Source organism: Phoenix dactylifera, chromosome 3 (genome assembly GCF_051530095.1).
Source record: "Phoenix dactylifera cultivar Ajwa chromosome 3, Ajwa_hap1_PhDact_Kaust_v1.1, whole genome shotgun sequence".
NCBI lineage: Eukaryota > Viridiplantae > Streptophyta > Magnoliopsida > Arecales > Arecaceae > Phoenix > Phoenix dactylifera.
The window spans coordinates 45,158,945-45,171,299 of NC_143192.1; the positions used below are offsets into that span (position 1 = coordinate 45,158,945).

The 12,355-nt window shown below is 40.3% G+C and overlaps 1 protein-coding gene across 1 annotated transcript; it reads left to right on the plus strand.

Annotated features, from left to right (window-relative positions):
* Positions 1 to 3,053: 3,053 nt before the first annotated feature.
* Positions 3,054 to 4,062, plus strand: LOC103708500 (RING-H2 finger protein ATL79-like). Its single transcript, XM_008793457.5, has one exon. The coding sequence runs from the start codon at positions 3,260 to 3,262 to the stop codon at positions 3,779 to 3,781; it is 522 nt and encodes a 173-aa protein (XP_008791679.1). The 5' UTR covers positions 3,054 to 3,259; the 3' UTR covers positions 3,782 to 4,062.
* Positions 4,063 to 12,355: the final 8,293 nt, after the last annotated feature.

Below are 12,355 nucleotides of genomic sequence, written 5' to 3' on the forward strand. Positions count from 1 at the left end.
ATATCAATGTATTATGATATAATGTAATATAATATAATATTTATAATATAATACCATAATAAAGGTATAAAATATTATAATTATTATCATTATATATTAATATTTTATTAATATAATATTTTTAGGAACTAATTTTTGTAATTATAATATTTTATTGTGGGTATTTTGGTTCAAAAAAAAAATTTAAATCAAAATAGCTTTTCGACGCATGCTAAAATTGCTTTTTCGAAGAAACTCCATTTTGAAGCTTCTCCCAAAAAGCTATTTTAGCTTTCTCGCAAAACTAAAATAACTTTCCGATTTTTTTACCAAATATCCGTATTCCATCTAAAAGTATTTCTAGAGGGTGAGAAAGTGCTTTCTGACCCTAGATATTGGTATTAATAGTGTTGTTGGCGGCGGCAGTGGTGGTGATGGTATGATCTATATTAATTATCAAAGAAATTGATCTTTGAGCATCAGACATTGCATGCGATCGTATGTATGTTGTTGGCTCCCCTGCTTGTCATGGGCTGTGCATTTACCGTGGGCTCTTTAGCAAATTACATGCTCCTTCCTGTTGGCAAACGCTCAGATTACTACTTTCCATGTCAATCCACTGGACTGTGACCAGTTGGACTGGCCCGGCCCATATATTTCCATGTCAATCTTCTGGACGCTGACCAGTTGGAGTAGCCCGGCCCATATAAACTGAACTTTGGGAATACGTGGGATTGAAGTGCATGACCGAATGTGCAGGTGCAACATCTTTTTTTTAAAAAAAAAAACACACACACACACACACCCCATCACGGAGGAAACGAGGGATACCATATTAATCTAAGAGAAGGGGAAGGAAAAGGGAAAAAAAGCCTATAAAAGAGCAAGCCACTTCCTCAAATAGCAGGAAGCAGATTAAAAATACTATTACTTATCTCCAATTGGTCTTCGGTCTACCAGTCCCTTCCGAGGAGTTGGCAATGTGACCCTCCCATCAATTATTCTTTGTGGGAAAAAAAAAAGAAAAGAGTGTAAGCTTCGATAGGCAATAGGAATAGTGAATTATATTTAGACATATATTACTGATCCCATATTTGCATACATATTTTCTAGATTCAAATATAATTTTGCATCTCCAAGCATGCAATATGCATCTCAATTCTCAGAGCAGATCAAATAGCAGCCACAAAAGTGAAAGCTGCATTCGCTTCTTTAACAACTTTTGAAGGGTATGCATAAGAAGACCATATTTGTCAAGTAATTACCCGAAAAGTAATGTTTTGTGCATCCATTTCATACATACAAGAAGTTTCTTCTAGCACAGGGCACGTAGGGACTCATATAATTAGCTCACAAAATTTGGTACAATATGCTGTCAATGGTCGAATTTCAATCCGCAAAACTAACATTATATGGTTCATTGATATTTTTCTTGTGCTTCCAGAAGTCCTAAAGCATTTCTTTTCTCTCTCTCTCTCCTCTTCTTCTTTTTTTTGTGCTGCTAGAGCGGGTGCGTCATACTATATAAGTACGAATACCAAAAAAAAAAAAAAAATCTGAAAACAAAACATCACGGAATGTCCTAGATGGCTCCCGTTCTCGTTCCACTACAAATCTCAGAGATAACCGACATTCACCAAAGATCCAAGCGTTTCTGGCCAGCCAAATCTAATAAGCAATATAGGGCGCTGCTGGAGCTACCCGACCAATGCTGGATGACCTGCTAGGTCTCTCTCTCTCTCTCTCTCTCTCTCTCTCTCTCTCAATGCGGCATTTGCTCGAGTGGTTTGCAACAAGAGTCTCTGGGGCAAATTCTGCTGCCTTCGGTTTCCCAAGCTTTGGCCTTTTCGGGAGGTGACCTCTTCGCTCGTAAAAGCTCTTCTTCCCCTGACTCGGGCCACTCGGCATTATTAGAACCTTGAAGCAGGGGAGCCGCCCGCTTTATAAATAGCAAAGCAACAAAGTAGCGCCCACACATCGTACGTAAGCCATAAAACGGGCAGCCGTGGTCCTCCTCCCAACCCCTCCCCCTTCCCATGTGCGCATGCAGCAACAAAAGGCCGGCACGGGATAAGGCCTGCCATTTCCGTTCGCAATTTTTTTGAACCTTTCCGAGCCCTGCTGCCCTCGGTGCCCAGTCGGTCAGCAATCGATTTTAGCTCTATGTGGCCATACAAACCTTAGAAGGTATTCCTCTCGTTTCTCTGTTTTTCCTTGGCTGATTTGTTTGGCAGTGATCGCAGGCTTCTCTCTCGTGAGCAAAGGTAAGTGAGATCATACCTTTGATCTGCAGGCCGCCAGGCATGTCACGAGGATTTTGTGGTGGTCTCTGCTCACAGCCTGACCCTATAGCTTGTATGGGTCCTGCTTGCGCCCTCTGCTCATAAAGTTGAAGTTGGTATTGGGACTGCAGGCCAACCACCTTCATATGTTTTCTCCAAGGGAGTCCATCTTAATGGCCTACTATTTTCTATCACCACTTCGAGAAAAAAGATCCAGCCTGATTATTTAATGTTAATTATGTTAGCAATAATTCAACTTGAGGAACAGCTTACGGCTAGTCTAGGGCCGGAAACTATGTAATCCGACAGTTGGCTTATGCACATAATATCCTTGACAACTAGACATATAATGCAGCAGCGACCTCATCTTCATGACATCCTATACTTGTGAGAGTTGGATGCCTGAAGATATGACGCTTGGGTTCCAACAACTCTAATACCTTTATCTCACCGAGGAAAGAAATGCTAGAGCAACAAGCCTCGGCGTGAGATTGGACAGTCAAATTAGAATTTGGATTTGGGCGCACGGATGATCAAATGTCTTTCAACGGAGGAAACGGTTGCTACCGAGTGATGCAAATCGCGTTCGCTGGTGCAACGCTTTCCTTTGAATGAGCAGCAGAGGAGAGTAGCCCTGACAAGTGGAGCCCACTCTAAGCCTTGGATCATTAGAAAATGGTACATGGCACTATGCCACGAATGATTGTGTCTCAGAGGCGTTGCCATTACGGTCGCGGATTCTAGTGATCGATTTCAGACTTGCCCATCTCCACCCCTTTACATTTCATTTGCGGTGCTTAACCCTCGAAGCAAGCTTGCAACCGCTTTTTAGTCTTTTCTACGTAATATGAGTAGAGGACAAAGCGAAACAACTTGGTAGATTTTTTTCTCTCACTATATCTATCTCTCTATCTATCTATCAAGCCAAGCCCCTTTAAATAAAACCATCAAACACGCAAAGTCTCTCTGCACTCCGCCTAGAGACCAACTCAAACACCATGCCGTCTCCCATCCAAACGGAAGCCGTTCTCCACTCCCCTCCGCCCCACCCCTCCTCCCCGCCTTCTTCTCCGTCCAACAAGTGGGCCCCGTACTCGAGTGCCAAGGACTTCGACACCAACATGGCCACCATCCTCGTCGTCCTCGTCTGCGCCACCATCCTGGCCTTCTCCCTCCACGCCGCCGCCCGCTGCCTCCTCAGCCGCTGCCTCCGCCGCCGCCGTCACGACGACCACCACGAAACGCCGGCGGACGAGAAGGGGAAGTCCGGAAGCGAGACGGCGGCGCTGGCGGAGGCGCTGCCGTCGGTGGTATACACGGCGGAGACGAGGCTGGCCGGGGCGGAGGCGGAGTGCGCCATCTGTTTGGCGGAGTTCGCCGAGGGGGAGCACGTCCGGGTGCTGCCCGCCTGCAACCACGGCTTCCACGTCAAGTGCGTCCAAGCCTGGCTCGCCTCCCGCCCCTCCTGCCCCACCTGCCGCGCCACCGTCGCCGCCGGCGACCTTCTGGAGGAGCCTTGAGAACCTGGGAAACGAATCCAAGAAACCACGCATGTCGAGAGGAACCGCTATGTACGAGCGGAGCGCCTTTTTTTTTTCTTTTTCTTTTTGCGTTTTCTTTTCCTACTAATTCCTCTAGTACCCGTTATTAAGTTTTATTGCCGGTGTGAAGGGTATTCTGTCCTAGAGGTAAGGCGTACCACTTTTATATATGAAAAAAGAAGTGGAAATGTGGAATATAGTTTCTTCCTCGAGGAAAAGTTGTATCCACTTTTTTTTGTCTAAGTAATTATTTTGGTTAAGATTTTGGCTAATAATTATTCTGCGACATGGGACCTTCTGAATTTTAATTGTTGTGGCGTTTCCCGGTGCTACAATTCGGAAGTTTGGGAAGCTTTGGGCTTTGGGTGAGCGTGAAGGTTGGTCAGAGGTGACACGAGTTGTTGTTTCCGGAAGCGTGTCAGGACGTGGCGACAGAGGCAGGTGGTGGGGAGGAGGCGGTGTCAGGTGGGCCGCGTACCTTTCAGGATCCCGAGGGAGGAGTTCAGTGATTCGAGAGGCGAGACGGTGGGGCTTGGCATCTCCTTTCAACGGTCGGTAGCTCGCGGAGCGGGCGCCACCCCCGCCCCTCCAAATTCGCGCAAGATGGATCGTGCGCGGCTTTTGATGCTCGCCAATTTTGCCAGAGAGCTTGGTTGAGTCGCCATCTTGGCCCTCGGAGGCTTGGACCAGAAAACGTGCATGAGTGCTACTTGCTCATCTCTGTACATTTTTGAAGTTTGTATTGTGTATGATAGCTATGTGTCTTTGGTTGACCGATGGTCTTGAACACACTAGCTTTATTCTTTTTATCCTTGAATACCATAGCAAAATCCATGTCAGAAGGTAATACCATCAACAAACTTGAACTTGTGGAATGATGCCATTTGATGTGTGTTTAGTTCTACATCGGTTGGATAGATCTTGAATACTTATACAGAATTAAAGAACCCAAATAACACCTGGATGAAGTTCTAAATTGTTACAAATATTATTAGAGAAGATCCGGTTCATAACTTATGTAAACTAGAGAACACTGCAGCACAAATTTATTGGAGCTGATTACCGGCCGATCATGATATTTGTGATTAGATTTGAATGAAATTGAACCTCTAGATTATAGTATCTTAAAAATCTTGAATTAAAAAGGATCCTGTTACCCTCTAATGCCTCGTACCTTGTCTCTTTAATCCTTGCCATGGTACTGGTTGGATAAGTTCCCTAAACTAGTCCTCCGCATGTAAAAGAGAATAAAGGGATTTTCCTTGCATCCTTGCTGCTTTTATTATCGGATAGTGATGGAGCCTTGCCTGCAATCCCTTCCCGACTATTTTATGATCTTTTTGTCACTATTTTGTTATAAAAAAAGGAAGGAATCTCTTCGCGTCTGTTCGACGACATCACTTTTGTAGCCTCGCATTATCTCTGATGTCCTCCCGGTCAGCCCACCCACCAGGCTCAAATTTGGTTAAAAACTTCTTCAGTCCACTTGTAAAGAAATCAATATGAGCCCAACGTAGGATTAGGTCGCATTGGGATTCTAAAAATATATTGGTCTTAGATGCCATGATCTTGAAACAATGCTTTAGATATTATTTTACAACAACTCAGCTTCATTGTTAGTTTGAACAATCTTGACCTGATATTGGAACTATTTTTAAAAAATATTTGAGATAAGAAAATGTTTCAGGTTTACATTTTATTAGAATACCCTGGTATAAGGAAGTGTGATACCCTCCCCAAATAGCATAACATATCAAACAAAAAGAAATATAACATTTATAATTCTAGGTAAGTGCAAAAGGAGTTCTAAAATGTTTAGTTAACACACATGGTTCATAAAGTAAGGCTCTGTTTGGGGGAGCTGTTGGCAGTAGAGCTGTTGGAAGTAGAGCTGTCTGAAGTAGAGCTGTTATAAAAAGCTGTTTGTTGTTTGGTAACTATATTTTTAAAGTGCTGTGGCACTTTAACATAGGTTTGGTAAACAAACTGAGAAAGTACTTTTATATGATAAAATTACTATAAAGGACATTGCATAGTATTATACAATAGAGCATGATAAAACATAACATATATTAATATATAATATACGATATAGTTTAATATTACTATAATATAAAATATTATTATTATAATATAGTAATATGATATTGCATAGCATAGCATAATGGTAATATAATTATTAGAATAAATTAATTTTCTATAACATAACATAATATTAAATTATTTAACATAACATATTAATGTATTATGATATAATATAATATATATTATGTTTATAGTATAATACAATAATAAAGGTATAAAATATTATAATTATTAGTATTAATTAATTTCTCATAATATAACATAATATTAAATTATTTAAAATAACATATTAATGTATTATGATATAAGGTAATATAATATAATATGTATAGTATAATACAATAATAAAGGTATAAAATAATATATTATTAGTATAAATTAATTTTTTATAATATAACATAATATTAAATTATTTAAGATTACATATTAATGTATTATGATATAATGTAATATAATAATATACTTATAGTATAATATAATAATAAATAACCATTTATCTGTTTAATAGATTATCTCTTTACTTAACTATTTGCAATGGCGACAAATTCACTGTACTTATCAATATCATAAGGATCAGATTATTTGCCACTCACTCATTATTTTTCTTTATATTTATTTATTTATACGTTCATTCGTATATATATTTTTATTTATGCATTTATTTATTTATTATTTTATCCATTGAAATATATTTATTTATTATCTAATTTATTTATTCATTCATTCATTCATTTATATAAATATTTATTTATACATTTATTTATTTATTTATTCTTTTATTTTATTTTATTTTCTTTTATTTTATTTCCTTTTCTTCTTTTTTTTTTCTTTTCTTTTTTTCTTCTCTTCTTCTCCTTCCTTCCTCTGCCCCCTTCTCCGTAGCACCGGAAGGGGGCCAGGCCGCGGCGGCCGCCGGAGGGGGCCGGGCCGAGGCCGGCGGCAGTCTCGGTGGCCGACGGCGCTGAAGGGGGTGCAGCACTACGGCGGCGGGGGAGCGGGACGGGGTGCCGCGGTGGGGGAGAGAGACGGGGTGCAGCGGCGGGGGAGAGGGAGGAGGTGCGGCGGGGGAGAGGGAGGGGGTGCGGCTCTGCAGCGGTAGGGGAGAGGGAGGGGGTGCGGCGGCGGGGGAGAGGGAGGCACTGCCGCTGCGGTGGGGGAGAGGGAGGGGGTGCGGCGGCGGGGCACTGCAGCGGCGGGGGAGAGGGAGGGGGTGCCGCGGCGGGGGAGAGGGAGGCACTGCAGCGGCGGCGAGGGAGAGGGAGGCGGCAGCGGCGGCGAGGGAGAGGGAGGCGGCAGCGGCGGCGGCGGTGCGGGGGGAGGGGTGGGGGTGCTGGTGGGTTGGGAGAGGAACAGGGCGGGGGGGAGGGGGGGGTTTGGGGCAGGTCGGTTGGGAGAGGAACAGGTGGTACAACGAGATTTTGGGGGGAGGAATTTTTTTTTTACATGGGGGTATTTTGGTCAAAAATACAGCTTTCCGAAAAAGCTGAAAACAGCATTTTCCGAAAGCTCCAAATTGGAGCTTCCCCCCAAAAGCTGTTTTCAGCTTCCCGCAAAAGCTGAAACAGTTTTTCAAAAAATTTACCAAACACCATTTTTTAGCTAAAAGTACTTTTGGAGGGCCAGAAAGTGCTTTTTGGCCCTCCAAAAGCTCCCCAAACAGGGCCTAAATCATCATGAACTAAAATATCAAAAAAGGAAGGCAAAGTACTTGATGTTCGACCATGCTAGGGATGCCCGGTCTCCGATGCTATAATTCCATGACGTGACTTTCGATTGCAGGTGAGACAGATTGTGTGGCTGGATTGCTGCTATAGTTGGTGGAGAGTTGGTAGAGCCCATCTTTGACTCCACTGTTTTAAATCAGTTGCTTCTTGGTCAGATCCTCGAAAACACGATGAGGAAGAGCATAAGCATCAATGAGTAGGCTAACTGTAGATTGTAGCTAAAAGATGGGACATGAAGAATGTCACTCAAGTTGAATTTATCTATCAAGTTATATATGTCAAAATGTGTGATATAAGTTGTAGAGCTATTTGCTAACAGCTTTTGAATTGTGGAACATTTTCCGTGATGTAAGGATAAGGTGGGTGCTATATGTGTGTTAAGAAGCAAACTGGTGAAGTTTATGGAAGGAATAGAGTTTCAAAATTGATAGCTGTTGATGGTACGAAATGGCATGATGGTTGCACTTGCATTGGAGAAGTTGCCATGAGATTGCTATACATGTTTCAAACTAGAAGCACGACCGAAGCTATGTTCGTAGTTTGATGCTCCAGCAAATGTAAGAGATTTCTTTTGTTGCAAGCAACTATTATGTTTGGCTTCTAGGTAATGTGGTGGATAACCCATGATGGTCCAGTAATTCATTTTGCTTTGGTCGATACCGCTACACTTTTTTTTTTTGTGTGTACACATTAGCGACCTACACACACCGAATGTGAGTATAGCCCATAGAGTCAGAACGAAGCAGAAAATGCAAACGAGATGGGATAGAGTCATGACTAGACTATCCGAGACAATACCACCATGCCGCTACACTCTTAACAAATAGATTTGGGACGTCGATCAATTAGTCAAGATTGTCATAGCTTTGAATTGCTATCCATATTGGTAGCTAGGGTTGCAATGTCAACACTTAAGTCTTGGGAAATGTGAGTGCCCTCCTGCTACTCCTAAAGATCAAAGAATATAGTTTACTAATATTTGGCATAGGCTCCATTGGTAAGATTTGGGTGCGAATATGATTAGAAGATTCATTCAATCCTACTAAAAATTTATAAACCTGACAACCACAAAAGACTATCCTTGTTATATGGTGACATGCTTTTTTTTTAATTGATAATTTTTGGGGACCATTCTCTCGAGAAAAATAATCTTCAAGATTTGTGCACAACTCTTAAACGAACTCGATATAAGGAATACTATCAGCAAGATCTCTACTGGGTAACCAAGACAAAACCATATAGTTCTGCCGTTTCCATACCTTGATAGTAGAGTTATGTGAAGCTGGTTTGGATAAAGGTGCATCTACAAAATATAACTTAATTTTTGGTCTAAAGGTTCTTTTGGTTCCAGTATCTCAAATTATAGGATAATTTGATGATTCTTGAAAATCAATTATCTGAAAAAAAGATTGCGAGGGAAAATAAATTTTACTATATTTGATTGGTAGAAAAATTACTCCAGAAAATTGTACTGAAAAAAGATTATTATGTTTGATTGAATGTAATCTTATATGAGAATATTGCTAAATTTTCAACAATGCTCTTGAATAAATAGTTCAAGTAATGATATTATTTGTTCCATCTACTTGTTAGCCATCTATGGCCCACTTATATGAAGACTTTCAATTTAGGCTATATTGAACATTGAAATATATTTACATGAGTTGAATAGATATTTTTAAATTAATGATATATACATTAGAAATATATTTCTTATTATAAATAAATTTTAATAGTTAAATACAACCACACTATTAATTGATTAATTTGGAATAAAATAAAATAATTTGATAGAAAATTAGACATTTGGATTTAGCATAATCATATATTGAGCTACCATATATTATACTTTCTAATATAAACCGGTGTTATGTTTTGAGTATAGATTGTTGTGGTATTGACAATATTAAAAGGAGGCATTTGTGGGTTTCGACCAAAAAGATAAAGGCATTTTCATCATGTAAAGATAATTTTAAATTACCTCTACTTGGTAATCTAGCATGAGAAAAAAATATCATCATCTAGTAATAGTTTTTTTTTTAGTAAAATAGGTGTGGGATCCATCATTTATTTTACCATCCCTCTCGTTCTCTTTCCAACCAAACGAATCCTCAGAGTAATAATAACCACACAAGTTTAAGTATTGTAGTTATCTCCAATAAGAAAATTGTGGAGCCATTATACTCCCTAAAATATCAGAGTATTGCAAATAATGAAGAGATTTGAAATCAAATCCTGTACTATTATCATTGTTGATGCCATCAGATTTGTTAGTGGCGATTTCTTCCGACATGCCCATGATATCAGAGATCCATGATTATTAGCTAAGTTAAACATATACACTCTTATCTCTCTAAGATCATAGGGATCTATTTTCATACCTGTGCTCTTTACAATTTTAGAATTTTTTTTCTATATTTTTATTAGACAACTAGCCAATTGTGTGCTCTCTCATCTCTCCATGATCATTAGGACCCATTTCCAAATTTTTGTTTTCTATAATAATGGACAGTCAATAGGATTTACTTTTATATTTGTGCTTCATTCAATCTTAGAATTTTTTATTATTAACTTCGATTAGTGTTTGTAGCTTATTGCTTATCTTAAGATCTTGGCATTTGTATCATTTGACATTTGTAAATATTCAAGAATACAAGATCAATTCATTGAGCCCAACTAACTTTCTCATGGTAAAAAGCACAAATACGAAAATGGATTTCAATGGTTGTCCATGATTGTAAAGAGAACAAATGCGGAGATTGATTATAATAATTATGGAGAAATAAGAGTATTCGTGCTTGGCTAGCTTGCTTAATATAGATATGGAGAAAAAAATCTCATAGTTGTCTCGGTATAGGAACAAAGCCCATTAATTACAGAAAGATGAGAGTATAAATGCTTAACTTGATTGTCTAATATCAATAGCCAGAAGACTGAGATGGAGGACGTGGATAATTTTCAATATTAAATACAAAGGAGCTTGTATTTTAGTTTTGGAGTGGTGGATTGAGATGCTGATGCGACAAGGAAAAGGATAAGAAAATTGAAAAATTTATACAACGGTAGTAGAAGTAAGGGTGGTAAATATTGGATTTCATCTCGGTCCATTTTGGCAAATTTTGCAAGCTTGTGCCGCACCCGACTCCATTGGCCCATAACTTTCTCCATATAGTATAAAATGTACCATCCAAGCCAATCCAATCTGTCTTAACTTTAGCCCTATCTGATCCTGATGTGATCTTGTCTTGACCTGTCACAGCCCATCTCAAACTTGGCAACTTTGGTGCTTCCTTTTAAAGATAAGTGGACATCATCAACCCATTTTTGTGGGTGAATGGGAAAATATTGGTCATCGTAATCTAACCTAGTGTCCTCTATATTGGCTGATGTGGTCAAAGGTTATTGAAGGTGTAACCTCGTGTCGTTGATATTGACCGATGTGGTCAAAGGTTATTGAAGGTGTTGTAATTATAGTTTTGGCAACGGTCAATCCAACTTGGCCATAAATACATAATCAATATAATTAATGTTGGGGGGTGGATAGGGGACTCGGAAACTTTAGTCCCACATCGAAAGAGTAGCGGAAAGAATTGTGCCTTATAAGAAGGGGCCATCCCTTTTCTTTTAGAGAGCCCTTTTAAAAGGGATAAAGCTGTAAGGGGGAAATTGTCATATACGAACTGTGCATAGTGTTAAGCACGTGCGTGCTCCCTCAAAACGGACAATACTTCTAGTTACCGAAACTTCTCTGCACGAATGCTTCCCGCTGGGAGGTAGTGTTTGGGGGCGGATGGAGGACTCCAGACTTTAGTTCTACATCAAAAGATGTAGTGAAAAGTATTGTGCCTTATAAGGAGGGGCCACCCCTTTCCTTCCAGAGGGCTCTTTTAAAAAGATAAAGCCGTGAGGAAAAAATTGTCGTGTATGAACCATGCATAGTGTTAAGCACATGCGTGCTCCCCCAAAGCGGACAATACCTCTGAGCCGGACGCAGTCACTTTTTCACTCTAACAGATGACGCTAGAGGAAGGGCCCTACCGAAACTTTTCCGCATGAATCCTTCCCGTTAGGGAGGTAGTGTTGGAGGGCAGATGAGGGACCTGGGACTTTAGTCCCACATTGAAAGAGTAGTGGAAAAGATTGTGCCTTATAAGAAGGGGCCACCTTTTTCTTTCCATAGGGCTCTTTTAAGAAGGACAAAGCTGTAAGGGAGAAATTATCGTGTACGAACCACGCATAGTATTAAGCACGTGCGTGCTCCCCCAAAGCGGAGAATACCTTTGGTCGGGTTGCATCACTTTTCCGCAGGGGACTCTTAGATAAGCATTGTCAAGCTCTCTCTTTTTCTTAAGCACTCCCCACTCTAGTTCTCTTTCTTTCTCTACTGTTACTCTAAATCGCTACTAACTTAAGCATTAAAGGTCCCCTGTGAAAACCTTCCAATTAGTAGATTTTTTATAGGTCGAGCTCACCTTCCAAATTCACAGCGTAGAACTTGCTTTTTACCTTTGGTGGAGACCGATCTGAACTCAGATCCTAGCGGCAATAATGGGTCCTTAATACGTATCAACTCCAAGCTAGAGCAATATAAATAACAACAGTACTAGTGATCACCCGCCTCTCATGTCACCACATAGTTCATCGTTCTTACGTGAAAGCCAATAATTGGCTCGGATACCAGCGGCTCCGACGAACACGATGCACTAGTCATACCAGACTAGATGAGCGGCGAATGGATGGACGA

Bases quoted from the DNA above. Each gene is read 5' to 3' on its own strand.
- LOC103708500 (XM_008793457.5), top strand. From the start codon at position 3,260: ATGCCGTCTCCCATCCAAACGGAAGCCGTTCTCCACTCCCCTCCGCCC.